The following is a 26,540-nucleotide window of genomic DNA, read 5'->3' as shown; positions in this document are numbered from 1 at the left end:
CCCAAAGACCCAGCAGCCCTGAGTTCAAAATCATCTCTGCCACTCACCAGCCGGAGGGTTCCCATACGCCTTGAAACCTCCTGGAATCTCGGCTTCCTCAGCTAGTAAGATGCAGGTGACAACCCCCTACTTCCTGGGGCTGCTGGGTAACCCAGTGAGCACCCATTGGTTATGTCCCCTTTCCTCTTGTTCAACATCCATCACACACTGATTCTGTGCCCGGCACTGTGCCAGGCTCTGAGAGGTCAGAGCTATACCTGGCAGCCAGGACACCATTCCCAGTTTATTTTTCTCACGGTTTCTTTAAAGCGTGTTTTTGATGGTCATTTCTGTGCAAAACCTGGGCCCATGGTCAGGCGCACAAGGTCTTGTTCCACCACCGCCCTGGTGGAAGGAATGAGTGTGACATAGGATGTGCCTTCCCCTGGGTCTCCGGCCAGGATTCTACCTGGGATCGTCTTTACTTCAGTAAAATGAAGCCTGAATGTGGCGGAATGGCTGTGAGGTTCTTTGAACTCCTGGGATAAAAAAAAAACCAAGATGTCACCAAAGCCTTCATCTCTGGCATGAGTCCTGGGGGTGAGTGGAGAGTGATTAAAGCCCATTGGCATCTTCCTTTTTCTCAGAACTTTCTGCCCTCCCTGTGTGCTTAGTCAGAGTGATTTTCAGTTCTCATCTTTGATGTGGGAATGAGAGTTCCTCAGACCTAAGTCAGATTCCCAGCCCCCACACTGCAGAAGTTAGGAGCTTCCACTTGGCTGAGAGAGTTCCCACCAGACTCTTTGCTGGCAGGAGAAGATTCTGGAAGTTGTTGGTCTGTGAATCAGCTCTTGGGATGTTGCAACAGCTAGGGGCCTGGGGAGTTCTTTAGAGATAGATAAATTGCCCTCAAATCCTGGCATTGTCATTTACCAGTAAACTGTGTGACCTTGAGCATGTCACAGGACCTCTGTGAACCTCAGCTTTGCCCATCTGTAAAATGGACGTGGTATAGCCCATTCACTTGGTTTGCCTTGAGGACCAACTAGTGACCATTCTTAGTGGGTAATGAGTACTTCCTGTGTGCCAGCTACTGTGCTGAGAGCTTGGCTCTTGAAGATGCTATGAGGTGAACGTACTGATCATAGAGAGGTTTCATGTCTGTTCCAAGAACTTAGTCAATTTGGTTCCAGAATCAAACATCGTTAATCATTAGTTGACATTGCCCCATTAAGAGAGAGAAAACTTGAAAACAGAAACATAGTCCTCAAAAACGTGTGTGTGTGTGTGTGTGTGGCAGAGGGGAGGTCATGTAGTTCTGCTTCGTGAGCAAGCATTTCTTCAGCACCCACTCTGCAAAGACCTGGACACGTAAAGACATGGAGGCACTGCTCCCGGCAACGAGGAGGGCGCTCCAGGCAGACCCTTCTGTCTTGTTCTGTAACTAGTGAGAAGGATGCTTCCTTGCACTCAACTCTATCTCCCTGTGCTTTAACTGACTCTCAAAGCATTTTGAAAATTCTGCATCCCAGAGTGTTTGGCCAGAGGTGGGGAGGCATCCTTGTGCAGAAGCAGCCCATGTGCCCTGTCCCACTTCTCCTTTCTCGGGCATGTCCGGTCCTTGCCACACGCAGGCGTGACTTGGATGTGAGATGGCTGTGCAGTCATGTTCTAGAGCCGGAACAGTGGGAGAGTCTGGGCGGAGTAACATTGGTGAAGGTGAACATGTGGAGAGGACCTGGTGTAAATGAATGCCGTGACCCCCTCCCCACCCCTATTTGGCAGCAGTGCTGGGCTGAGAAAGGGATGCACAGGAAAGGAGTTTATTTTGCCCTCACCAGAGCAGTCATTCCGAGTGTACAGAATATGGTGTTAGACCCCAGGGGGACCCCTAGGTATGTTAAATCACCATCTGCACCCTCTTTGCTGTGTGAAGCCCTCAGTTGGTAGGGTGAACAGTTTCTAAGCCTTCTGCTTGGTTCCCATGCACTCCATTTCTTTTTCTTTCTCCCCTCCCCTCCCCCTCCCCTTCCCCCCCTCCCTTCCCCACCTCCCCCTTCCCTTCCTCCCCACTTCCTCCCTTCCTCTCTCAATTTGGGAAATTTTTGAAGATAAAGCCTGCATGTGCATACTAGGTTGCTAAGTCATGTCTGACTCTTTGTGACCCCCTGGACTGTCTGTCATCCGCCAGGCTCCTCTGTCCATGGAATTCTCCAGGCAAGAATATTGGAGTGGGTTACCATTTCATTCTCCAGGGGATCTTCCCAACCCAGGGATCGAACCAGGGTCTCCTGCATTGGCAGGCAGATTCTTCACCATTGAGCCACCTGGGAATCCCAAAGGGAAACATAGCAAATGATATATTGATAATAAGCACTCTTTTATTCACCATCCCACATTAACGAATATAACATCTTGGCATCTTTGCTTCAGTTCTTTTATGGGTCTGCCATATAATAGAAATAAATTGTCATCAACATAGAAATCCCTTTTGAACCTCTTCTTTGCCCCTCTCCTCTCAACCTTGTATTATGAATTTACTACAAATCTCAGTCTATGTTTTTACACTCTAACTTCCACTATGTGTAGTCATATATAATATATAGTTCAGGTGTGTGTATCCACAATTCATATAGATGCCATCATCCTGAATATGTTTTTCTTCAATTTGCCTGTTCCACTCCACCCTGTGTTTTGAGGGTCAGTCCCATGGATCTTTTGGTTTAATTGCTTCATATGACCATGCCACATTTTATTTATCCATCTCTCTATAGATGGAAACATAGGTTGCTCCCAAGTTTGCATCATTAGAAACAGCGCTGATTGGAACATTCTGGTGCATGGCCACCTCCAGATATAAGAGTTTCTCTACAGTCTGTGTACCAGCAGTGGGCAAGGGCTTCTGTTTCCCTGTATCCTCCCAGCCACTTGATTTGGGCGATGTTTTGCACTTCTTATGACCTCTCTATTGAAAAAATTGTAAACTAAGGGGAAAATGAGGAGCTGGTACAGAAATATCATCAGCCCACAAAAAGGAATACCGTGTCAATCCCAAGATTCGGCATCCTCCTTCCACAGGCTCTTAAGAGATCCTGGCTTCATGAGCCTCTTCGCATTTTCCTGGAACTTTTCAGCCTTTAGCACAACAGCGTGGCTTACGGCCTCAGCCAAGTGAAGGGTGACTCCCTACAGCAATTTCACCAAGTCTTGACTTTCTTCCTCTGGGTCGTTTGAAAACCATCTGTGCTTCATCTCCCACCTGCTGTCAGCACTTGGTCCAAGTCTCATTACCTGCCTCTCACCAGCTGACCCTCAGCCTTACTGGCCTCCTGGCTTCAATTTCCCCTCCCCCACTATAAGACTTCCATTCATTTCGCATAACCATGTATCAACCACTTTATCCATCCATCACTGACCAAAGCTGTGCTGTGTGCATCTGCGTAACTACAGCCGTGGCCCCTGTTACCTGGCGGACTGAATCCACATGCCTTAGTCTGGCCTTCAGGGCATTTCACCATCCCAGCTCCAGCCCCTTTCCCCAGCAAACTCTCCACCTTCTCCACCCCAGGCATCCAAGCTCCCTGCCCACAGTTCTCCAACACTCAGAACACCGTCCTCACTCCCTCTGCCAGGGTTCCCGGTCTCTACGTGTTAAACACTTCATAGAGGCTGGAGGCTCAGCTTGGTTCCTATCAGAGGGGCTTCTCCTGTGCTCCAGGGCAGATCTGATTTTTTCCTTCCTGTGTTCACACAGGGCTTTGTACATTGTTACCCATCTTGGCAGCAACTGTGCAAACTCTTCAAGAGCATGACCCATCCTCATTCACCTCTGTAACCTCAGGGCCGAGGGGTGTGTCTGGCATACGGAAGGCGCTTAAGTAAAGCTTTTAATGAATATCTCCCAACGCCTTCATTGCTGAACTTACTAGTTCAGCAAAGGTATCACTGCCACCCAACTGTCCATTGTTTGTTAAGGAAGTTTTCTGTTGAACAAATTAGTGCTGGCGGCATGTCAGAAGGTTTGTTTGCTTAATCTTAAAATAATTGATTAAAGAGATTAAATCAATCAAAATTAAAACTCTTAAATTTAATATAATGTGTGGCAATGACTCTATTTTTAATCTGGAAATCTTATCTAAAGCAAGCACTCTCTACTTGAAAACTCTTTTTCAAAGTAATTCAGCTGAATGTTATCAGATCTTGTCTTTAATGCAGATCAAACTTTTCCTAGTCCATAGGAATTTGAGAAGGGGCCTTACTGGCTATCTGGTTGATGTTTATTAAGCTGCATTTTAGGAGTTCACTGTTTCCATAATGGTGAGCTACATCAGAATCCAATACTGGTTAAACTACGGAGTCCCAGGCCTCACCCCAGATCTACTGAACTGAATCTCTGAGTAGGAACTGGCAATCAGTATTTTTAACAAATTCTGCACGTGCTCCCAATACACAGTGAGATGGAGAACCATGGTCCCAGATCTATGCTCTCCAATATGGTAGCCACTGGTCACATGTGGCCACTGAGCCCTTGAATTGTAGTCAGTTCAATGTGAGATGTGCTATTAGTGTTAAATACACACTGCATTTCAAAGACTTAGTACCCTCACAAAAGAGAACACATCATTAATATTTGTTAAATATTGATGACATATTAAAACAGTAATATTTTGGATCTTTTGAGATAAGTTATTGATATCACCCATTTCTTTTTATTCTTTTCATGTGGCTGCTAGAACACTCTAAAGTACCAATGTGGCCTGCATTGCATCTCTGTGGGCTGGCTCCGGTCTGGATTGTCACTAGGAACATGGTCCTTACCTCCTGGTACATTTCAGACAGTAAATTTCATCACATGTCTGTTAGATGAATGAATGAATGAATGAAGTCGATCAATAACACATGGCTTCCTCTTACCTACTGTGGGACCTCAGATAAACTGTTTCACTTCCCTGGGCCTCCGTTTTCTCATCTGTAAAATAAGCAGAGTAACCAGAGCCCCCGTTCTCTGCCTTCAGATAGGTCTCTTCAGTGATTTGGAGAAGGGATTTTAGTCTTCCACTTCCAGGGACTGCAAAGTGTTGCTTATTGGGGGCAGGGAATAATGGCGTCCCCAGCTGACTGAGTGGTAAGGTCAGAGCCTCACTGGAACCCTCTATGATTTCATATTCCATTGCAACCCTTCCCAGATCGCCTCTGGGTTTCACTTAGAACCGAGAATAGTCTTACTGCAGTGCCCATCTTTCTTACAGCTGTCCCCACATAACTTCTGGAATTTATTATTCATTTTTATCCCCTCACACATAATTTATGACTCAACTCTAGAAATATCAGGTTACACATCAGTGTTTTTTTTCCCCCGCCTACATTTTCTTTGAAAATTATGTATTCATGAGGCTCTGTGGTGGTCAAATGAACAATTTCCGAAATCAGATCATCTGGGTTCAAGTTCCATCCCCCCAACATCTTACTATTAGAATTATATGACTTTGGGCAAGTTACCTCAGTGCCTCATTTTCCTCATCTGCAAAGTGGGGGGAAAATGCTAATAATTAATTCATGTAAGATGGAGAGGGTTACATGAACATAATGTATGCAAAGCAATTAGCATGGTTCCTGGGACCTGGTAATATATTATTGTATATAATTATATCATAATTCATATGTATGTGCTGTGCTAATTTGCTTCAGTCATGTCCGACTCTTTGTCACCCTGTGGAGCTGTAGCCCGCCAGGCTCCTCTGCCCATGGGACTTTTCAGGCAAGAATACTGGAGTGGGTTGCCATGCCCTGCTGCAGGGGATCTTCCTAACCTAGGGATCGAATCCACATCTCTTAGGTCTCCTGCACTTTGCCACGAGTGCCACCTGAGAAGCCCAATTCATAAATATATTATATTTCATATTATATATCATAAATACCAAATATCATAAATATATTATATATATATATACATATATATGATTGTGCTGTGCTTAGTCACTCAGTCGTGTCTGACTTTTTGTGACCCCAAGCTCCTCTGTCCATGAGGATCTCCAGGCAAGAATACTAGAGTGGGTTGCTATGCCCTCCTCCAGGGGATCTTCCCAACCCAGAGATCAAACCCAGGTCTCGTGCATTGTGAGTGGATTCTTTACCATCTGAGTCACCAGGGAAACCCACATATCATTATGGTATTGATTATATTTTCAAAACGTGTATTCCATACCCACTCTACGCCAGACATTTTGGGATATTGCTCAATATTCGAGACAGAGAAAGTTTCACCCCCATTACAGTAGCTTTTGGGGAAAATGGCATAGCAAAAAGATCAAGGGTGTGAGCAGCCATAAGATTCACAAAGAAAAAGTCAGAGGAGCTGGCCAGGCAAAAAATGTAACAACAACAAAAATAATAATAATGCTAAATGCCTGCCATAGTCTAGTCTGATTACACTTTGGCTACACACATGCTGTCATTTCATCTTTATAATTGTTCCGTTTGACACATGAGAAAGCTGAGTTTCAAAGGCTGAGCCCAAGGTTGACTTACTACCAAGTGGCGGGAGCTGAATCTAAACTCAAGGCTCCGCCCACAAGTCCACTGTTCTTTCTTCCACCTCTAGTTCTCTCCATTCAAGTGATGGGATCATTTCTTCTGGTGTGTCTGAAAATTTTCTTTTCCTATAATAAGACACTTTCCTCCCCAACATTATTGAAGAACAGGTGAAAACAAATCACTGAGGTTAAAACCAGTAGCCCCCGCTTTCTGTGAAGTGTACCCCTCAGGCACATTGTGGGTAGGCTGTTCTTTTAGTATCAGGGGTCTGGTGAGGGTTAAAGCTGGGCTGCCTGGGTAGGTGGAGGGCCCTGTCATGCACGAGGCTAGGAGAGGCTAAAGGTGCAGCATTCAGAAACAGTCCCCATTTTGAGAGACTGGTGAGGTCCCTCCAGGTGAGACTTTAGGAAAAAGTCAGAGATGGAGCCGGAAATCAGACAGGAAGCGGGAACCTACGCTGCTTAAAGTCCAGTTAGCGTGTTCACTTCTGGTCGGACTGGGCAGGGAAGACAGATCCTCTTGTCCACTTGGGGGCTGGGACATGGCAGGGGCACAGGGAGACCCTGGCCACAGACCATCCTGTGTTTCCCTCCCCAAGTCCGAGGCTCCGCTGTTCCTCCGAGCCGACCTCTCTTGGGGTTAGGGTCATGGCGGGCTCAGCAGGCAGTTGCTCCTGATAGCCAGGCTGGACTAGAGCGGGCAGGACTCACAGATCCACGTGCTGGTCCACGCACATGGTCGTCAAGCTCGCCTTGGATTCTGAAAGTCCATCTTGTATTCGTTCAACAAGCAGCCTGAGAAATTCTTCTCTCTTCCGTTTTCAGAGATCCTTGGAGAGAGTTTCTCCACCTTGGGTAAGTCACAATAGCGTCTCCTTCACCTTGCTGTTTACAAGTTATCTATGGCCCCACTTCAGAGACAACCTAATGCCAACATATTTCAGGCGCTTGGTAAACAATAAATGCTAACTATTAGGGAGTGCTTACTGCGTGACAGATAGCATTTTAGGTCATGCTCTACTGTTTCTTTGAATCCTCTCAGCAATTCTGTAAGAGTTCACAGTAGCCCTAATTTAGAGATAATGGAAATGGCACAGAGAGGTTGAGTCCTTTGCCCAAAGTCCCACAGCCAGTGAGGTCAGAAACCCTGGTGGCCCCAAACCTGAGCTCTGAACGTGACCACAAAGATGCAGACATCTGGGATGGATGTTGGAGGACTGAGCCCAGGTGAAGCCTCAGGGTCCGTCAGGAAGCTTTGAGAAGGGCTGAGGCAGCCTCGCTTCCCAGAAAATTGAATGACCGCCAGCCTGCTGCAGTGGATCCTCTCTCCCCTGCTCCCTCAGCTCCTGCCCAGATCCCTCCCTAACCCCCAGCAGTGTCTGAAAGCACGGTGGAGACATTAACTGGTCCCCTGTTATTCGTCTTAGCTGGTGTTGGCTCAGGCAGTGCAGTTTAGACATCTTTCCAGGGGTAGACAGCAGGTCAGTGAGAGTCGATAATGGATTCCAGCACATTGGACGCCGTTCAGGTTGGATGCACGCCTGGCGTTCAAGTCTTCCTTATGCACTAGCAGCTGCTGGGTGCTGCCCCCCGGGAGGGGCCTGGGCCCCGGGGCGCCTGGGGGCTCAGCAGGCTGGTGGTCAGGGCTGATCCCGGGTCTCTGATCTCCAGGTTCTCCTGGGTCTTCCCTTGTCATCATGCCCTCCCATGCCTGCTGGCTCTCACAGAGCCGAGACTTTTTGTTTCTGGCTACGTTTGCTGCAGCCGTGTCAGCTCATAGTAGGCACACAATCGGGTATTTGTTGAATGAAGCACCGGCAGTTCCTGTTCAGAGTATTGTTTGGCTGACACAGGGGGCCCCCTGGACTTCAGTCTTCTCTTCCATCTGCTTCTTGGATGTCTTCATTGGACACTGCACGTTTAACATGCCAGAAACTGCAGAAAGCTGTTCAGCGCACATCTCCCACCTCAGGTCATGGCAGCCCCCTCCTTCCAGCTGCTCCGGGCAGAATCCTCAGAGCCCATGTGGACACTTCCTTTTTCATGCCACGTGTTCAACCTGTATGCAGTTCCTCTCAGCTCTGTCTTCAGTATAGCCCAGGAATGCAATGGCTGCTTCCCCCACCCCACCGCACCGCTGTCTCTTTCCTCCAGTCTCGCCTGGACCCTCCTAGCTTCCAGCCTTTTCCACCAAAGAACATTCAACTGCTTTGGCCAGAGCTCTTCTAGAATATAAGTGGGAGCCTGTCATTCTTGCACTCACATCTCCACCTCCCTGGGAAGGCCTGCGTCCTCCCCAAAGCCTGGGATACCTGGCATTCACTACCCCATTGCAGGCTCACTGTGGTTCTTTGACAGGCCAGACACACACCTGATCGCCTTGGTCTTGCTTCCCCAGATGTACTCCTAGTTAGCTTCCTCACTTTCTTCAGGCCTCTGCTGAGGAATCACTTGTGATGCTGTGAGGATTAATGAGTTAACATGGGCAAAGCATTCAGGATAGTGCCTGGCTCATTAGCTGTTAGTTACTGCTCCATTCTCATAATGGATCCTTAGGGCCTCATTCATAGCAGACACTCAGGTTGGTCACTGGGCTACATGTCCAGGGCCTGGCCCAATTGGCCTGTCACCAAATGGGAACTCACCCGTTTGTTGAACTGAAAATACAGAGATGAACAGAGTGAAGCAGAGTACACCCGGCCTGGCACAGACCATGAGAACTTAACAGTTTGGGGGAAAGTTGGAAACCCATTGTTTCTGTGTCCTCCGGGGGTAAAATTTTGTGCCTGTCCCCACTGCCCCGACAGCCTGGGGAACTACCTTGGCTCGGGTCTTCCCCAGGGCCTCACCCTTACTTCCTGGCTCCAGCTCAAAGACATCAGGAAAGTCTTTGATGTCTCAAAGACTGCCATCAAAGATGAGGAGTGCTGGCAGGAACTGAACCCCTGAGCTGGCTTGTGGGGTGGCCGAGGGTGTGGGGAGAGGGAGCGGGTGACAGGACGGAGACAGCTCTCCCTGCAGAGGTGACCCCTTGTGCTGGGCCTGACCCCCCCTCATCTCGCACACTTCTGGTTCTGGGAATTGTTCGAGAGTTGGGACCTTCTGCTTCAACTGTCGCCACTTCTGGCTTTTGATTTCTCGGCCCCTCCCCTCGAAGCTTTTGCCCTAAAGAGTCCAAAGATCAAGACTGTGGCTCGAGTCCCTTGGTCTCTTTCCAGGGCAGAAAAACCTCGTGAATCTGCTCTCTGTTTAGAGTAGCTTCTAATTGGAAGCAGCTGCTGTCCCCAAGCAAAACCACTCTGTAGGTGTCCCAGAACCCCAGCCCTCAGAGGTCTGCCCTGGTTAATTTGACCTCGGCTGTTTGTCCCTGAGGTGCAGAGGGAAATGGGAGGTTGTTGTGTCCCCTCCCTGGGCCCCCTTGACCCCTCGGACTGCCCCCGGGGGCATGCAAAGCTGCACGCCCAGCTATCACTGCAGGGCACCCAATAGGGGGTACTAAGTGCAGAGTTGCTGCCTGTTTATGTTCCATGTGCCCCAGTGTGCTGGAAAACAAAATGCATAGAAACTGCTTACGAATAAAACCACACCATGAAACTGTCCTCCTACTCAGAGGGGGTGATCTGGTTGTTTGTCATAGAAGCATCTTTGATGCTGTTAGCCACACCCCCTTTTTAGGCAAAATGAAGAGCAGTGCTCTGTGCCCACAGAGCTTGCTCTTGGATGGATCTTGGTTTGGGTCATCTGCTTTATGCAGCAGTTAATTTTTTTAAAAATTCTATTGAAGTGTAGTTGATTTGCAGAGTTGTATTAATTTCTGCTGTAGAGCAAGGCGATTCAGTTACATGTACATATATTATTTTTCATTATGCTTTATCACAAGATATTGGCTAGACTTCCCCGTGCTACATAGCAGGACCTCGGTGTCTGTCCATCCTATAGAAGAGCGTTTGCCTCTGTTAATCCCAAACTCCCAGTCCTCCCCTCCTCCGTCTGCTTCCCCCTTGGCAACCACACATCTGTTCTCTGCATCTGTAAGTCTGTCTTTGTTTCATAGGTATCTTCATTTTTACAGTATTTCAGATTCCACGTATAAGTGGTATCAGATGTTTTCCTGTTTCTGACTGACTACACTTACTGTGCCTCACTCCTGTTTTGTGGGTAGAAGCGTCAGGCCTTATGGGTTTGGAGTCAGGGAGACGCGGCTTTCAGCCCCAAATCCATCACTTATTCACTGTGTGTGTTTCGCGTCTCTGAGCCTTTATCTTCCCATCTCTAAAATGGGAATCCTAGGACACACCTGGCAGGATTTCTGTGAGCACTGGAGACCATGTTGGTGCAGAGCCCAGCACCCAGCAGGCGCTCAGGAAACAGGAGCGTTATTCATTGACTCATGCCATAGCCACGTGTTGAGCGCTGGCTGGGGAACGACAGGGGCAGAAATCCCTGTCCTGTGGGGTTAATGTTCTAGATGGGGAGCTGGATAACCAGATAAAGAGGTCCAATAGGTAAGTCAGGAGGAAGGACTGTGGTTTAACTAGTGTGGGCAGGGGAGACTTGCTGAATAGATGATATGGAAGCAGGAACCTAAGGCACAGAGGGAGCTGGCCATGCAGATGCCCTGGAGAAGCAGTGCTGGCCTGGAGGGGCAGGCTTGCCCACCATCTCTGGCGCTTTTGACCTGAGCTTTCCTACATGTGGTCTCTGAGCCCCATTGGCCGGTCTCTGCCCCTTCATTTCTGAGCCTTATTGACCAGTCGAATCACCCTCCACAAGATTGACTGTGTCTTCCAGGAGTTTGTCCTAATAACAGAATTAATCAGACCAAATGTTATTTTGAAATGTTCCAGGGAAAGAATGAATATGTGCCCATGTAGAGCTGCCAAATTTTGATGTGAAGTATTTGGGCAACATGTAGCTGAAAGGAGAGAAGGGAGTGAGGCCAGAGAGAGATGGATAGAATCATGGCCAGTATCTGAGTCAAGGTTCATTTCTAAACTTTGATAGCAGAGACTGCAGAGAAAATACTAGCCAGCCCTTCTCCCCTGCCTCTTGCCATGGCCTTCTCATCATTTGGAACACCTCCTCCAGGAAGTCCTCCCTGACCAACCACTGAATTACCTTTAGAGATTTTGTCACCACATAAAATTATCTTCAGTGTTTTGGGGTTTGTGGTTTATTTTGCCCTTTAGAATGAAAGTGCCAGGAGCTTAGGAAACTTGTTTCCCAAGAACCTAGACAAGTAATTGTCACACAGTAACTGCTTTATGTTTACTGGGTAAATGGATGGATGAAGTCACTTTATATAGAGCTGGGGGAAGAGTTGCTATAGACCAGTGTTCTTCAAACTGCGAGTTATATCCCATTAGTGAGTTGTAACATCAGTTTAGTTGACATTTGAAAAAATGAAATAGAAAAGAATTTAATATCAGAGTGCATCACACATGGTAAGGATAAGTATTGTTTTAAGAAAAATATATACATGTACATACATATATAATGTACGTGTATATGCAACGACATACTTTATTTCCCACTGTGGAGTAGTCAGAGAAGTTTGAAACAGCAGTGAATTCTTAGTTTTCTCAGGCTTGATCTTCAAAAGGTACATTCTTCCCTCAGAGACTGTAAACCTAGTCACATAAAGTTTACATTCTGGGGCCCCAAAGTAGAACTTTAAGAAAAGATTCCTTTGTTTCATATTAACTGAAAGAAATGAATAACTTTCTACCACAGAGGTGACATCGTCTTCTAAGTCTGCTGACATGCAAGGGCCTGTTTACACACTCACCAATACACACCCACCATCACACAAGCACACACCAACACACATACATGGGCACCCAGACACATCCACGCTCCGTACACACACAAACACACACGTATGTACCCACAGACAGGAGCACACAGATGCACAGTAATACAAATTGTATCTATAAATACAAGCACACATGTATACAGCGACACGCTGGCAGATACAGACACAAACATTCATGTATACACAGACACAGAAGCAACGCACAGTTATGGACAGGCACATGGGCACACACACGCACCTACGTCCACACAGGAACATTCTTACTGCTTCCACTTTGTGCATGTCTCACCCCCTCCACCTTGGAGTCACCCAGCCCATTTTCAGATGGTCACCCAGGAAGGGGCACCCAGGCTGCCCCTGACCAGCGTCTGCAGCTGCTCAGTCTAGGGGAGTCCACAGCCTTTGCAGATGGGCAGACTTGCCTTTGAACTCCCCCTGACTGGCTGAGTGACCTGGGTCAGGTTACTGCATCTCATGGAGCCTGATCGCTCACCTGGGAACTGGGGTGGGTAACACCTACTTCACAGGGCTCCCGAGGCAGTGGGTCAGGCTGAGAAAGGGCTTGGCCCCCTCGCCAGCTGCCGCCGCAGCGGCGTCAGGACCCTGTGCCGCTCTCACTAGGCGATGCTGGACCAGCGCCCTGGCCCTCCGTCCTTCTGTTGTAACAAGAGGATCCTCTGGCAGGATCCTGAGAGGAGAACTAAGATCTGCAGGAGGATGTAGGCACAGTGGCTGGTGACGCTTGTCACACAGTCTATATCCCAAGGCTGCAGTTCCCCCATGTGGCCCCGCCCAGGCCACACGACCCCATGCTGTTCTTTGGGGCCGTTTCTCTCAATTTATGGAGTAATGCCAATCTGAATCCTTGAGGAGCTAGCCAGGCTCTCCCTAGAAAACCACCCTCTCTGCCATTGAAAGGTCTCCCTTTGAAATGACACCTGTGAGTTCTCGGATGGATCCACTCTCCCTCAGGCTTTAGAAGCAGCTTCCCTGTGTCCAGAAGGCTCTGGTGTGGGGAATCCCATGTTACCTGCACTGGGGTCCCCTGAGGTCTCCCCGGGGCTCACTGATACACACCAGTTGCAAAGATTGTGTCAGTTTCACCTTCAGCGAGGAGATAACAAGAGGCGTGATTGTAGGGAAAGAGAAGGGGTCGCCAGGATGGAGTCGGGGTGGCGGTCCTCATCCAAAGACATGGCATGTCCAAACAGAGCAGCCGAGATGGGGAGAAACGCGCATCCCCCGAGGATTTTCTGTTTCACATTTTGCCTCCAGGACAACGCGGAGCAGCAGATGTCAGTGAAAAAGAAACTGAAAAACAAAGAAACGCATAAAACGTAACCAGAGAGCAGCTGAGTTTATCTGCCATCTGGCGCTGCCTCCTGGCCATCCCAAGCCTGCATCCATCCGTCCACATGTGGAGAACCTGGGAGCTGCCCGCAGACCTGCTGCAGGCCCTCCGTGGGCACGGCCTCCCCTCTCCTCTCTACTTCCTGTCTGTCATCAGCCAGCAATGAATGTTTATCGACCCTCTGATATGTGCCTGGCTGGTGCCAGGTGCCCTTGGGGACGAGAAAGTGGAGGAGACTGACGCAGAGGTTTTCATCAGCTGGGAGGACAGACATCGTTCGAATCCTGCAGCCCTGCCGCTGGGCATGCTGGGAGATTTGTTTCTCTACCAGTTCAGGGCAGAGCCGGGGAAGCTGAGTGAATTGGTTCTAATGAAGCGGTTGACTGGGGACATCTCCTTTTGTCCTGACTACTTCCCTTTGAGGGAGGGACTCTAGTGGCCCACCGAAAGAGCCCAGAAAGGTGCAGGCCTGGGGCGTCAGGTCAGCACATATAGTTCTTTCGTGTAGAAGCCAGTCACAGAGTAGCACATTCTATATGATCCCATAGGCAAATCTGTAGACACGGACCGTAGGTTTAGTGATTGCTCGGGGCTGAGGGGACCAGGGGCTGGGAGGTGATAGCTACGGAGAGCCTGAGAGGAACGGGGTTTCTTTTCAAGTAATGAAAATGTCCTGAAATGAATTGTGATGATGGAGGTCCAACCTTGTGACTACTGAAACCCGTTGAACAGGACGCTTTAAATGGGCGAATTGTAAGACATGTGGATTTTATATCAAAAAAGCGGGTTTTTGATTTCACATTTAGAGTCAAGCCCTGTTCCACACACACACTCCCCTGCCCCCCGACACCCCTCACCCCCCATTCAGTAGGCCTCTCCTGAAGCTGGAGCAGCTTCTTCCTTGGGCTTTTAAGTGGCGGTGGGGGGCGTGGAAGAGGGGCAGGAGGGGCAGGAGAAGTGGAAAAGATGCAGGAAGGTTCTTGCATGAGGGACGCGGTCTTGATCGGCCTTCGCTCCCTCTAGACCCTGCAGGCTCTCCCTTTCGTGGGTTGTTTGGAGACTTCTCAGTCCCCGAGGATCTCTTACCTTCATTTTCCATAATGAGGCTCTTTTCCTGCTTGTTGCTGCCTCTTCGTTCCTCAGGACTGAGAATTCCATAGTTACCCTGTGGGCAGCCCAGGAATGAGCCTTGCGGGCTCTCCTTGAGCTGGTGGGAGGGTATCTGGTCCTGAGGAAGCCACATTCCACCCTTCCCTAATGAAGCTGACCGGGGTTGGCTGATCTCCAGTTCAGCACATGTTCTTACTTGTTGTCACAGCTGCTCGGAAGTCACAGATTTGAGCCTCTGACGCCGGATAGATGTGGCCTCTCACGAGGTGTGGTCGGGGGCACATATATTAATTCTTCAGTGATTTCAAAGGCCCCCCTCTCAATTTAAGACAAAGGGCAAAGCCTCCCAGCCTCTCAACTAGGGTGTGTTTGCAGGTGGGATTTTGGCTCTTCAATACCTCTCTCCAGTAAACCACTCTAAAACCTCTTTCCCATCTCCTAAAACTCAGCCCTTTCGTGTGGATGTGGGCCAGGCTGGGTGGGATTGTGGGTCCGGGTTAAGAGCCACTCAGCTCTTGGTGTCTCTTCTGCAAAGTCTGCCTACAGTCTAGTACCTATGTTGTAGTGAGCTGTTTCATGTATAATGTAGCTTTGTGCTTCATCAGAAACTTCCATTTCAATATCCTGACACGATTATAAAATATTTCTAGTAGACAGAGATCATATTCTCACATCTTCCCTGGAGCAGCCGTGTCGTGTTCAGTAAAATCATATTCATGCCAAGATGGGCTTGTCCACTGCATACATTTCCTGAGATGCCCCACAAATGCTTTCTAAACGTTTCCCTTGTCAAACGGTACCTGCACTTTCCAGAAGGATTTGATTTTTTTCACTCGCTTATGGATGAGCTTTCTTTCGTAGGAGGTCACAGTATTTTCTTGCCCGGTTGAAACGCCATTTCAATAGGTTATATAGATCCAAATACATAACAAACACTTTTTAAAAAACTAAGAAAGTTGACATTGCAGAATTACCCTGGTGTTTTGATCTGTTTGCTGGCACATTTATCCTGAAACCTCTGGCGAAGATGTCACAAGAAGAGGCTAGAAAATAGCATTAGAAACTATCCCCGCTTTCCTTCCTCCATGATTAAACAGCCAGGCTCATTCTTTTTAATGTCCTTAGTGTTGACTTTACAATTATTCTTAGGAAGGACCAAAGGACAACATCAGCCAGTTTATAATTGAATCCAAATTTGTGGGGGAGGGGTGGAGGCAGAAGTAGGAGGGGAGAAGTTTATTCTCTTCTCAGCCCTGCGCAGTGTCATTTTTTAAGCAGTGCCTTCAAGGGTGAATGTAAAAGGGACTTCAAAGGGCAAAGTCGAGTTGCCAACCAGACTCTTTGAAGATGAAGGATGCTTTTGGAAAGAGCTTTGAAAGGAAACAACTAAGACACAGAACCTTGATGAAAACCTTGCATCGCTTGGTTCTGAGTTCACCTTTGGCTCAGCTTCTGACCCGTTTACCCTGTCTCTCTCCAGCAAGGAACAATGAGAGGCCGTCATAGCTGGGAAAATCTTCCTTGACACTTCAGTGTGGTACATCTGATGCTTTCTCTGACCCCAAAGAGTTAACTTTATAGGAGGGACAGAATGCTGCACACCAGACGTAGTTTAGGAAAGCAGAGTCATGTTAGAAATGTGTTGAGTGGTGCATGCGTGCTGAGCCGCTTCAGTCGTGTCCAACTCTGCGACCCTATGGACTGTAGCCTGCCAGCCTCCTCTGTCCATGGGATTCTCCAGGCAAGAATATTGGTGTGGATTGCCATGCCCTCCTCCAGGGAGTATTTTGGTTGTGAGGGTACAGGAAGATTTGGGCTGAGTGGGGTCAGGAATGAGTTGTTAAGATGAAAAGTCACACTGAGAGCTCCCATTTTTTTTAAGTGCTTGTTCTGTACAAGGCTCTGCATGAGCATTATTATTATTATTATTTTAATATCATCTATCTGACTGTGTCAGGTCTTAGTCGCGGGCTCTCTCATGGTGGCGGTCAGTCTTAGTTGCCTTCTGGCGTGTGGGATCTTAGTTTCCTGACCAGGGATCAAACCCACATTCCCTGCATTGGAAGACAGATTCTTAACCACTGGACTGCCAGGGAGTCCCCAAGCATTTTATACAAATGGTGTCCTTTGATTTCTATGAAGTCAGTGCTGTTATTATGACTCTCATTTTACCCCTGATGAACCTGAGACACAGAGGAGCCCAGCTTTCCCCAAGGTCTCACACCAGCTGAGCAATAAAACCAGGACTGGGGTCTGCCGTCAGAGCCCCTCTTTTATTTACTCATCTTCCCTGGTGAGGGAAGAGGCAAAAGGAACAGATGATACCTTTCGGTTGTATATGGATTGTGTGCCCAGTATAAAGCTCACAGGAACCTTACCTCTTATCTCTACCTCCTCTTCACAGATGAGGAAATTAGGACCCAGAGAAGTTAGGTAACATGTTCAAGTTCACACAGCTAGATAGCCATGGAGCTGAGATTAAACTCCAGGCCTGTCTGGTTCCAAAGCCAGACAGCCACCTTCTCCTGGAGCCTGTGAATTCCTGAGGCCTGGGGAAAAGTTTTTGGTGTGAGGACAGCTGGGCAAGTCTACATGGATCTACTGTTAGCTCTCAGAACTAGTGGCCCAGAGGAATCTTAGTTAGCCAGAGCCTGGCTCCTCCACAGTCCTTCTGATACGTATGTACATTTTTCAAGTTGGTGTCATCACTTTTTAAACCTGCCTTCTCTCCTTACCAGCCCAAGTGTCCTTTGCTCCTGGGCTGAATGGATGAGGGCCGTTTTCCCCAGTTTATGGGGTGATGCCAGTCTGAGGTCTGAGCAGCTGTGGCTGGGTGATTCTTGTCGGCTCTGGGGGCAGGAATTTGTTATTTTAGGGGACAGTCTTCTACTGTTTTGTGCAAGTACCCCCCTGACCACCATCCTGCCTCCCCCTTCTAAGACCCCAAGGCAGATAAGAAAGTGTACTCGATAAAGGACCCCAGCCCCTCATTCCTACAGCCAGGCTGTAAGGACCGAGAAAGAATGCATTTGTGGGTTCTCCTGGGAGCCACAGAGCTCAGATCATGCCTTGTCAACCAGCCTGACCAAGCTGTTCTGGGAGCTCAGTGTCTTCAAACACAGGCCAGGCTCTGGTTACTTCCCCGCCAGGTCCCCTCAATTCCAGCAGGCCTTTGAGGACATGGCCATTGTTGTTCAGCTGGCTCAGTTGTGTCCAGCTCTTTGCGACCCCATGGACTACAGCACACCAGGCTCCTCTCTCCTCCACTATCTTCCCAGAGTTTGCTCAGATTCATGTCCATTGAGTCAGCGATGCTGTCTAACCATCACATCCTCTGCCACCCCCTTCTCCTTTTGCCTTCAATCTTTTCTAGCATCGGGGTCTTTTCCAATGAGTCGGCTCTTCACATCAGGTGGCCAAAGTTTTGGAGCTTCAACATCATTCCTTCCAATGAATATTCAGGGTTGATTTCCTGTTGGATTGACTGGTTTGATCTCCTTGCAGTCCATGGGACTCTCAAGAGTCTTCTCTAGCACCACAATTCGAAAGCATCTATTCTTCAATGCTCAGCCTTCCTTATGGTCTGTCTCAGTTATTCATATACATTCTTTTTCATGTTCTATTCCATGACAGTTTATTACAGATATTAAATATTGTCCCTTATGCTATACAGTAGGACCTTGTGGTTTATCCATGCTATATATTAATATAATACTTTGCATCTAATAGCCCCAAATGCCCAATCCTTCCCTCGCTGCCCCTCTCCCCCTTGGCAGTCACAAGTCTGTTCTCTATGTCTGCGAGTCTGTTTCTGTTTCGTAGATAAGTTCACTTGTGTCACATTTTAGATTCCATGTATAAGTGATAGCATATGGTATCTGTCTTTCTCTTTCTGACTGACTTGGTATGATCATCTCTGGGTTTTCTGGAGAGTCCAGTTGGAGCTGGACAGGAGACACATCGGATGCATTTTTGCCAGCCCACCCTGAGCGGGCCATTGGTGGTCATTCCAGCAGCAGGATCTCCTTGAGAGTCAGGACGCTGTGCTTTTTAAGGAAACTGGGCAGAAAAAGCTGCTTCCAAATCTCCCTGACCTGACACGTGCCATCAAGATGCCTAATGGATGGCATCATGGCCCCCGGGCTCCCCCGAGGATGTCTTAGAACTTTGCAGTGTGGTTGTCTCAAGTGCAGTATCGCGGGGCTGTGCCCGGGCACTGATGTTTACTTACATTCTGGAAGGTCAGACCAGGCGCACGACGGAGGAGCACCAAGAGGGACTCCTCAGGACTCCGTGTGAGCACGCTGACCCAGGTCCCCATCAGGAGGCAGTCCCCTGTTCAGACGGGCTTGCTCTTGCCTCTCCCACGAATGCCAGAGGATGCGTGGATGGGGGTGCCAGGAGAAAGGCCCCAGCCTGGGAGGTGGCAGAGCAGAGTGCAAAGCCCTGTCTGCTCCCGGATGACTCAGGGCTTGGCCGGTTTTACCTCCTGTGTGCCTTCTCTCTCCGTCCGGGCTGGGCTGGGGCCTGAGGGGCCGAGGGATGGGTGGCGAAGGGCGTGAAGATGTAAAAAGGTGCTCAGTCAACCTTAGGAATCGGACTTGCCTCGATGATGATGATGGATGATGCTGCTCACGGCGACAACGGCCCTGAGCTCTGCCGGACACAGCGCTGTCTGACATTGGACTCGGCTCAGCCTCTGAAAGCTGCTCTTCAGAGTGCGCTTCGATGGTGGCGCGGGGCCCGCCCTCGTACGTGGTCTGTGTGACACAGCCTGGTAGGTAGCTAGGAGACTGCCTGGATCCCACATCTGACTCCACTGGCACCCAGCTCCGTGACCTTAGACGCATCACTCAGATTCTTTGGGCCTGAGTTTCTTCATCTGTAAAATGGGCGTGATAGCAGTGCCTCCCTTACAGAGTTTTTGGTTTCAAAGACTGTGGGCTAAAACTGGAGATGTGGTGTTCAAATCCAGACCATGTATAAACGGTGCGTCTGAGCTAGAGGCAGAGCTGTGGGAGGAACCCAGTCTTGAGTCCTGGGTGTGAATCCTGCCCGGGCCCTTGGCTTGCCAGGAGTCCACAGGTAAGTTCTAGCCCGTCTGGGTGCCTTAGGGTCCTCATCTGTAAAATAGAGACAGTACCGGTGTTCTCTTCTCTCTGAGCCATGGTGAGGGATTAAATAAGACTCTGCGTGACATAAACACAGCTCACGCTGAGTCTGTGGTCATTAGGTGCCAGCCACCCAGCAAAATTCCAAAAAAATTAATATCCATTAATTCACATTGTCTCACTTAAGCCTCCCTGACCCCTTCAGGCAGGTAAGATGTTTTTCTGAACCCATAAAACATGTTTTTATTTTTATTCCCTATTTTTATTGGCGTATAGTTGATTTACGGTGTGTTATTTTCTGCTGTCCAACAGAGTGAATCAGTTACACATATACATACATGTACCCACTCTTTTTTAGATTCTTTCCCCCATGGGTCATTACAGGGTATTGAGTAGCGTTCCCTGCACTGTACAGCAGGTCCTTTTTAGTTATCTATTTTCTATATAGTAGTGCGTGTCAATCCCAATTTATCCCCCACCACTCCTGGGGCAGGTGCTAGTATTGTTCCTTACTTTATGGATGTGGAAACTCAGGTCCCAAGAGGTAAAGGGGCAGCATGTTGGGGGAGCAAATTGAAGGATGCTGGTGCTCTGCGAGGCTCCCAGGGCAGCCTCCACATGCTGCAGCCCTCTCCTCCCTGCTCTCACACATCAGGGCTGTGGCTCCCCTCCCCCTCCCCCAGTGCGAAGCCTTTCTCTCTCACTGCCCCCACCCCCCTCGGGGAATATTGCTCTGGGATGAATGGGTCTGGGATTGCAGGCTGTGGCTGGGATAAATGAGCTCCTGTGTGTTGTGCCTGTCTCTTGTTGAGTGAGCATCAGCCTAGGAATCTCGATGAGCTTACCCAGCGGACAGCCGTATTGGATCAGCGTTTAAATGGACAGCCTTGTGCTTGCAGGGAACGAACAGTCAATAGAGGCCTGTTGACTGCCGGCTGGCTTGCCCTGAGCCAGCGGCCTCAGGCGTGGGGTCTCTGCCAAGAGGGGAGAAAGGTGCAGCCCCCGGCTCCTGGGGATCTGGTGGTGCTTATTTTTGCACGGGGAGTGCCAAGGGCTCTGGGAACCTATTTAGCATTCACTTTCACACCCACCTGCTCAAAATCACAGACACTTGCTCTAAATGGGAGCTTGTCATTCTCTAGGCCAGAGCGACATCTTGGGGGCCACAGTCATGCCTGCAGCTTCTCTGGGATGATGCCTGTTCCCTGTCATTTTAGATGCAATTCAGCAGAGTGTACAAAAGTGCCTGGATTCTGAATCTGGTCCACCACCATCCATCTCTGTGCCTCAGTTCCCTCATCTGTAAAATGGGGGTGGTAACCTGTGCCTCGGTACTTTGCTTGTGAGGGCTTGTGAGGACTGGACGAGTTAATATATGGCACGGTGTCATGCATGTAGTAGCCTCCATAAAAGGGTTCCTAAGATCGTCTCCTGTAAATATCAGTTCAAGGTCAGTGTCCACTCTTGTCTCTGAGCTCCACAAGAGCAGGGGGCCTGTCTGTCCTGTTCACTGCTGGGTCCCCAGGACCTACTGCCAGGTCTGACATGTGTCAGGTTCTTAGAAATATCTGCTAAAAGGATGAGTGATACATGTAAATAATACTGCTCCAAGTGTGGGATGGAAGAGCGGTCTCTGTGTGTCCTGAGCTCCTTAGGGGTTCACAGGCCAGAAGGGAGACCTTGCGGACCGTATTAATTTCCTGTGGCTGCTATAACAAATTACTCCCAATTTAGTGGTTTCAAACAACACAGATATACATCTTACAGTTCAGGACGTCAGAAGTCTTAGTGGGTCTCACTTGGTTAAAATGAGGGGCTTTAAAAATAAATAAATAAAAAAAATAAAATGAGGGGCTCTTAGCTTCTAAGGGGCCCCTGCATTCCTTGGCTTGTGGCCCCCTGCCATCTTCAGAGCCAGCAATAGCCTTTCTCATGTTACATAACTCTGATATTGACTCTTACCTCTTCCCCATTTGTAGAACCCTTGTGATTATATTGGGCCTATTTATATAATCCAGGATACTCTCCCTAAAATCAGATGATTAACAATGTGAATTCTATCAGTTACCCTAATTCCTTCCCCCTTTGCCAGGTAACAAAACATATTCATAGGATCCAGGGATTAGGGAGTGGACATTTAGGGAACCACTCTTCTACCTACTATAAGCAACTTTTACTTATTCAGGAGGATGGGAAAGCTACGGCAGAGACTCTCTAACTTCCCCAAACCATATTTGGAAGATTAAGGTCTTAGAATCAGCACCTCGTCTACAGTAGCTCTTCCTGAAATGCTCAACCCCAGCCTGTGCTATGGTGATTCTCTGCAGCTGGTGGTAGGTGCCAGTAAAACCAGCCTTTAATAAAGGATAATAGCCCAGAATCATAATCGGGAAATGTTTAGGGAGCCACTCCCATGTGCCCCAGCGTTAGTTGCACTCAGCAGCATTCCTGCTATTCCAAGTCAGTCTTTTTGAGCACTCACTATGGGAAAGGCGCTCACTGAATTCTTGTGTTGGCCCCTTAAGGTAGGTACAGTTGTCACCCCTCTTGGCAGATGAGGAGACCGTGGCACAGAGAGGTTTAGTGACTTGCCCAAGGTCACACAGCCCATCAGTGGCAGAACTAGGATTTGAACCCAGGGAGTTGGACTCTAGACCACCACTCTCCCCTGGTTTGCTCTCCTGCGTCTCTGCTGCTCATGCACTTTACCTCATTTCAGGTGCACATCTACCCTGTGAGAGCAGGGTTTCTTTTTAATGCCCATTGCTCAGATTAGGAAACTGAGGCCAGGAGTGTCTCCATGGCAAGCCCAGCCTTACCTGGCTGCTTAGTGCCCTGCTTAGGCTGTTTCTCTGTATCAAACTGCCTCCCTGTGTGTTACTGGAATTAATTTAGAAAAATGAACGTTTTCACAACATACCTGGCCCCCCAGTCCCTTTCAGGAGTATTGGCTGTTGTCAGTCCCACTCCTCCTCTTTACAGGTAAGGAATCACTGCTATTTAGAAGGAGAATTGGATGGCATTTTCCCACCTGCCACCCAGGAAAGCCTGAAGACTTTCATTTAGGGCCAGCCTGAAGACTGCAACAGGCAGGCAGATGTGACACTTGAAAGAGTATACGTGGCTGGTCTCCCAGGATCTCCTAAATGAAAAATTTCAATCTTATGGACGAGAGTGGAGCAGACACAGCCCTCATTACTATCTATGTCTAAATTAAATAAGACAAGGGAGGCTCTTGAGAAAAAAGGCAGAAGTTAGTACAAGGTGAAAGGACAGGGTGCAGGAGAAATGCTCTTGTCAGCAAAGGTTCTCTGACTTTCTAGGGTGTATGGAACCCCAACATATTTCTCCTTTGGCGCGTCGACATCCACTGAGGTCGAGGGTATAGAACAGACACAGCTATGGCTCTGGCCTCTGCCTCTCCTTGTCCTCTGGCTCAGCCAGCCCTGGGCTGCAGGCCTGGCCCCAGGACTCTTAACCTGACTGCCATGGTTCCAGAATGGGGGGACCCCGGTGCCAGAATCCCTCCCTAATGCCGTCTTCCAGATGCCAGCCCTGAATGGCCCTCCAGATGACAACCTGAGATACAAAGTGGTCCAGTGCCTTTGTTCTAGAAGTCACCATGCCAGCTTCATTTTTACTCATTCATCCAGTCCACTGTCCTCTTGCCATTCATTCATTCTCTCTCTCTCTCTCTCTCTCTCTCTCACACAGACACACACACACACTGCTAGCTGCAGTCCAGCAGGAATATAGGCTTCCTGCCATTAATTGGAAGCTCCTGACTGCAGACACAGCATAACAGTCTATTCATAGTCCTTTTTTAATTCCAAGAAATGCTGCTGTAGCTAATACCTACTCCAGGGCAAATGACTGGTTGGCATATCAGCACTTTTCAAGTTATAAGCACCCCCTTTTAGCTGGGACTCCTCGTTTCTTTTAAGTGTTCTTCGGAATGAAGCATTACCGAGTGGCCAGCAGGCCTGAGGAGGTGGTACAGAAGCTGAGCTGCCCAGAGAAGTGGCCCATGATGCTCAGGGAGGTGGGTGACCAGGTGACCCATGGGTTCCACTCCCTTCAGAAGCTGCAGGAACCAGGGGGCCCGAGCCACTTCCTACACAGCAATCCTGGTCACAACTTTCTTTGCGGGCACCCATTTCTGGAGGAAAAGTACAAATACTTTAGGAATTGATCCCTGCCCCATAGCCTCTCAAAAGCAGTCCCTCTCTCCATACCTTCTCTGCTTTCCAGGCTGTTCTACACTTTGGGGTCTGAAGCTGTTGTGGTTTTTTTTTTATAAACATGTTGCTTTTCGTAAATTGAGTGAGTGGACTTTTCTGGTTCTGTTAATGGGCTGGAAGCATCTGGGGCCCCAAGGAAACATGCTTCCCCCTGAAACACACCTCCAGAGCAGGCAGGTGGTGCTCAGAATATCGTACTAGCTCTCATTTCTTGAGGACCTACTGTGTGCCACGCATTTTACCCACACAATCTGTTTCTCTCCTATGTGGTGGATAACATGACTCTCCCCTTTTCATGGCCAAGAAAGATGGAACTGAGGAAGGGGTGATAAACCCATTCACAGCTTCAGGATCATGAGAGGCAAGGCTAGGATTGATGATGTCAGACTAGGACAAGCACGTGACCTGAGTTTCTGAGGACTTGGGCACTCATCACTGGCCTCTTTTTGAGATGTTTGTCTTCGATTCTGTGCCCAGTGCCCCCTGAGGGCTGTGACTCAGCCTCCCCATCCAGACTGTGGACCTGCAGGCCTCTTGCCAGATATGCCTGCCATTTATGTCCCCCAATTCAGTAAGATGCAGGTACCCCGGGACTGGGCTGCAGTCACTCTCACCCCATTAGCTGGGTGAGTCTGCCCTTGATCTCCCCGGGACCCATTTCCCTGAAGATGAATTGTTGCAGCTACTAATTTTGAACAGTAAGAAACGCCGAGGTCAGTGCCAAGACTGAACAAAGCCAACAGATGCTTGGCCTTTGAGGGAGGAGAACACTGCGAGCTCTCCTTCGCCTTCCTTTTGATTTGCTATTCAATTAAGAAAGAAAAAACATTGGAGAGGATCAGTGAGTAGAAATCTAATTGGAAAAAAAACAGAACCAGTTCACACAAACAGGAAGTGTGGGGTGCTGTGAGCTGGTCGGGTGCTGCTTCATGACTTTTTAAAACGACAGTGCATGTTCTAGACCCACTGTGCCTCTCCTCTTGCCTCCATTCTTAAGCCTGGGTTCTTAGGCTTAGCTTCCCGGGGGTCAGAAGAACAGGGCTGAGCATAAAGGATGCGGGGATAACATCTGCATTCTTTGCTTTTCTGACCTCTTTCATATCATGTCTTCCTTGGGAAACGTTTGCTTGCAAAGGATAAAAATCCACCCAGAGGTGCTAAAACAAAAGGGAAATTTATTAGAGCAGCAAATTCTGGGGCAGGAAGGGCATTTAGCTTTGTGCCTGGCCCCCACCCCATCAGCATCACGGGATCAAGGATTCAGTTGTGACTCTCCAGCACTCTCTCTGGCCCTTGAGTCTCTGCCACTGATGATTTCTTCTTGTCTCTCTCCGCCACCTCCCTCCCTCTTCTGTTCCTTCCTTCCCTCCCTCTCTCCTTCTGTGTCTCACATACAGAACACGTAGCCACCTTGAAATAATACCTTCAGCCTAGAGCCTTCATTTCCATATGGTCTACTGCCCACCACTGCCTCTCAGGTCTTCAGTGCCATATTCGTGGGAACGAGCATAGGATTGGTCTAGTTCTTCCTTCATTTCTGTAAAGATAGTGACACTAATAGTACCCTTGTCTAGAATTTCTGTGAAGACTGAAATCAGTTAGTGTTGCTTAACTCAAACAACTCTCTGCCTGTACATAATTAGTGCTCAAAACTTGTGGTTATTACCACTGTCCTTTTTTATTATTCAGTGGTCCTTGTGCAAAGAGTCGTGTGATCAGATGTTTTCCAGACTACCTCAAAGAGAAAGCAACGGGCATAGAAAAAGCTTTATTTGTTTTTGTTTTTTTCTTCTCTTGAAGAACTAATATGAGTACTTGATAAGTAAGATCTTTGTAAGATATTTTGTAATGTTCAAAGTATTGCCACACATACATTTCATTTGATTCCCCTAATATCCTGCAGTATTGTTAAGACTGTTCAATAAAGGTTCAAAACTGAGGTATCGAGAGGTTAAATATTGCCTGTGGGTACATGGTCTGCGAGTGATGGAGCCTAAATTCAAATTTGGTCTCAAGTCTAAATCCTGTGTGTTTTCAACTTCATCACAGGTGGAAGGTTTCATAATCTATTATGTTTCCCTTTATACCTTGGCCGCTAGGAAGCTCAAGCTCAGTATGATGCCCACATTCAGCACTCTCCTAAAATCATGGTTATTAGGTTTTGTTATTAGGTTATGTTTCTTATATCCCATGGATGGAGGAGCCTGGTAGGCTACAGTCCATGGTGTTGCAAAGAGTCGGACACGACTGAGCGACTTCACTTCACTTATATCATCATTAATGCAGTACTTAGATATGGTAGATTTACTTTTGCATGTGTGCCTCTATTCCAAGTAGGTGAATCATGCCCTCCCAATGCATTCAGAAGGGATGAGGATGAATTTGACTTATAGAACATAG

At 48.3% G+C, this 26,540-nt stretch overlaps 1 protein-coding gene across 4 annotated transcripts in view; it reads left to right on the top strand.

Annotated features, from left to right (window-relative positions):
- Positions 1 to 26,540, top strand: part of CHST11 (carbohydrate sulfotransferase 11) — a 265,295-nt gene that overhangs the window by 198,744 nt on the left and 40,011 nt on the right. For 2 of the 4 annotated variants that reach the window (XM_043881859.1, XM_043881858.1), the window contains exon 3: positions 7,338 to 7,367. The exons of the other annotated variants lie outside the window; for them this stretch is intronic. In XM_043881859.1, coding sequence (XP_043737794.1) covers positions 7,338 to 7,367 — 30 coding nt within the window. The remainder of the gene's footprint in view (positions 1 to 7,337; positions 7,368 to 26,540) is intronic. 4 annotated transcript variants of the gene reach the window in all.

This window comes from Cervus elaphus, chromosome 22 (genome assembly GCF_910594005.1).
Source record: "Cervus elaphus chromosome 22, mCerEla1.1, whole genome shotgun sequence".
NCBI lineage: Eukaryota > Metazoa > Chordata > Mammalia > Artiodactyla > Cervidae > Cervus > Cervus elaphus.
Note: the sequence above shows the minus strand (reverse complement) of the source record. Positions and strands in the feature narration are given on the sequence as shown.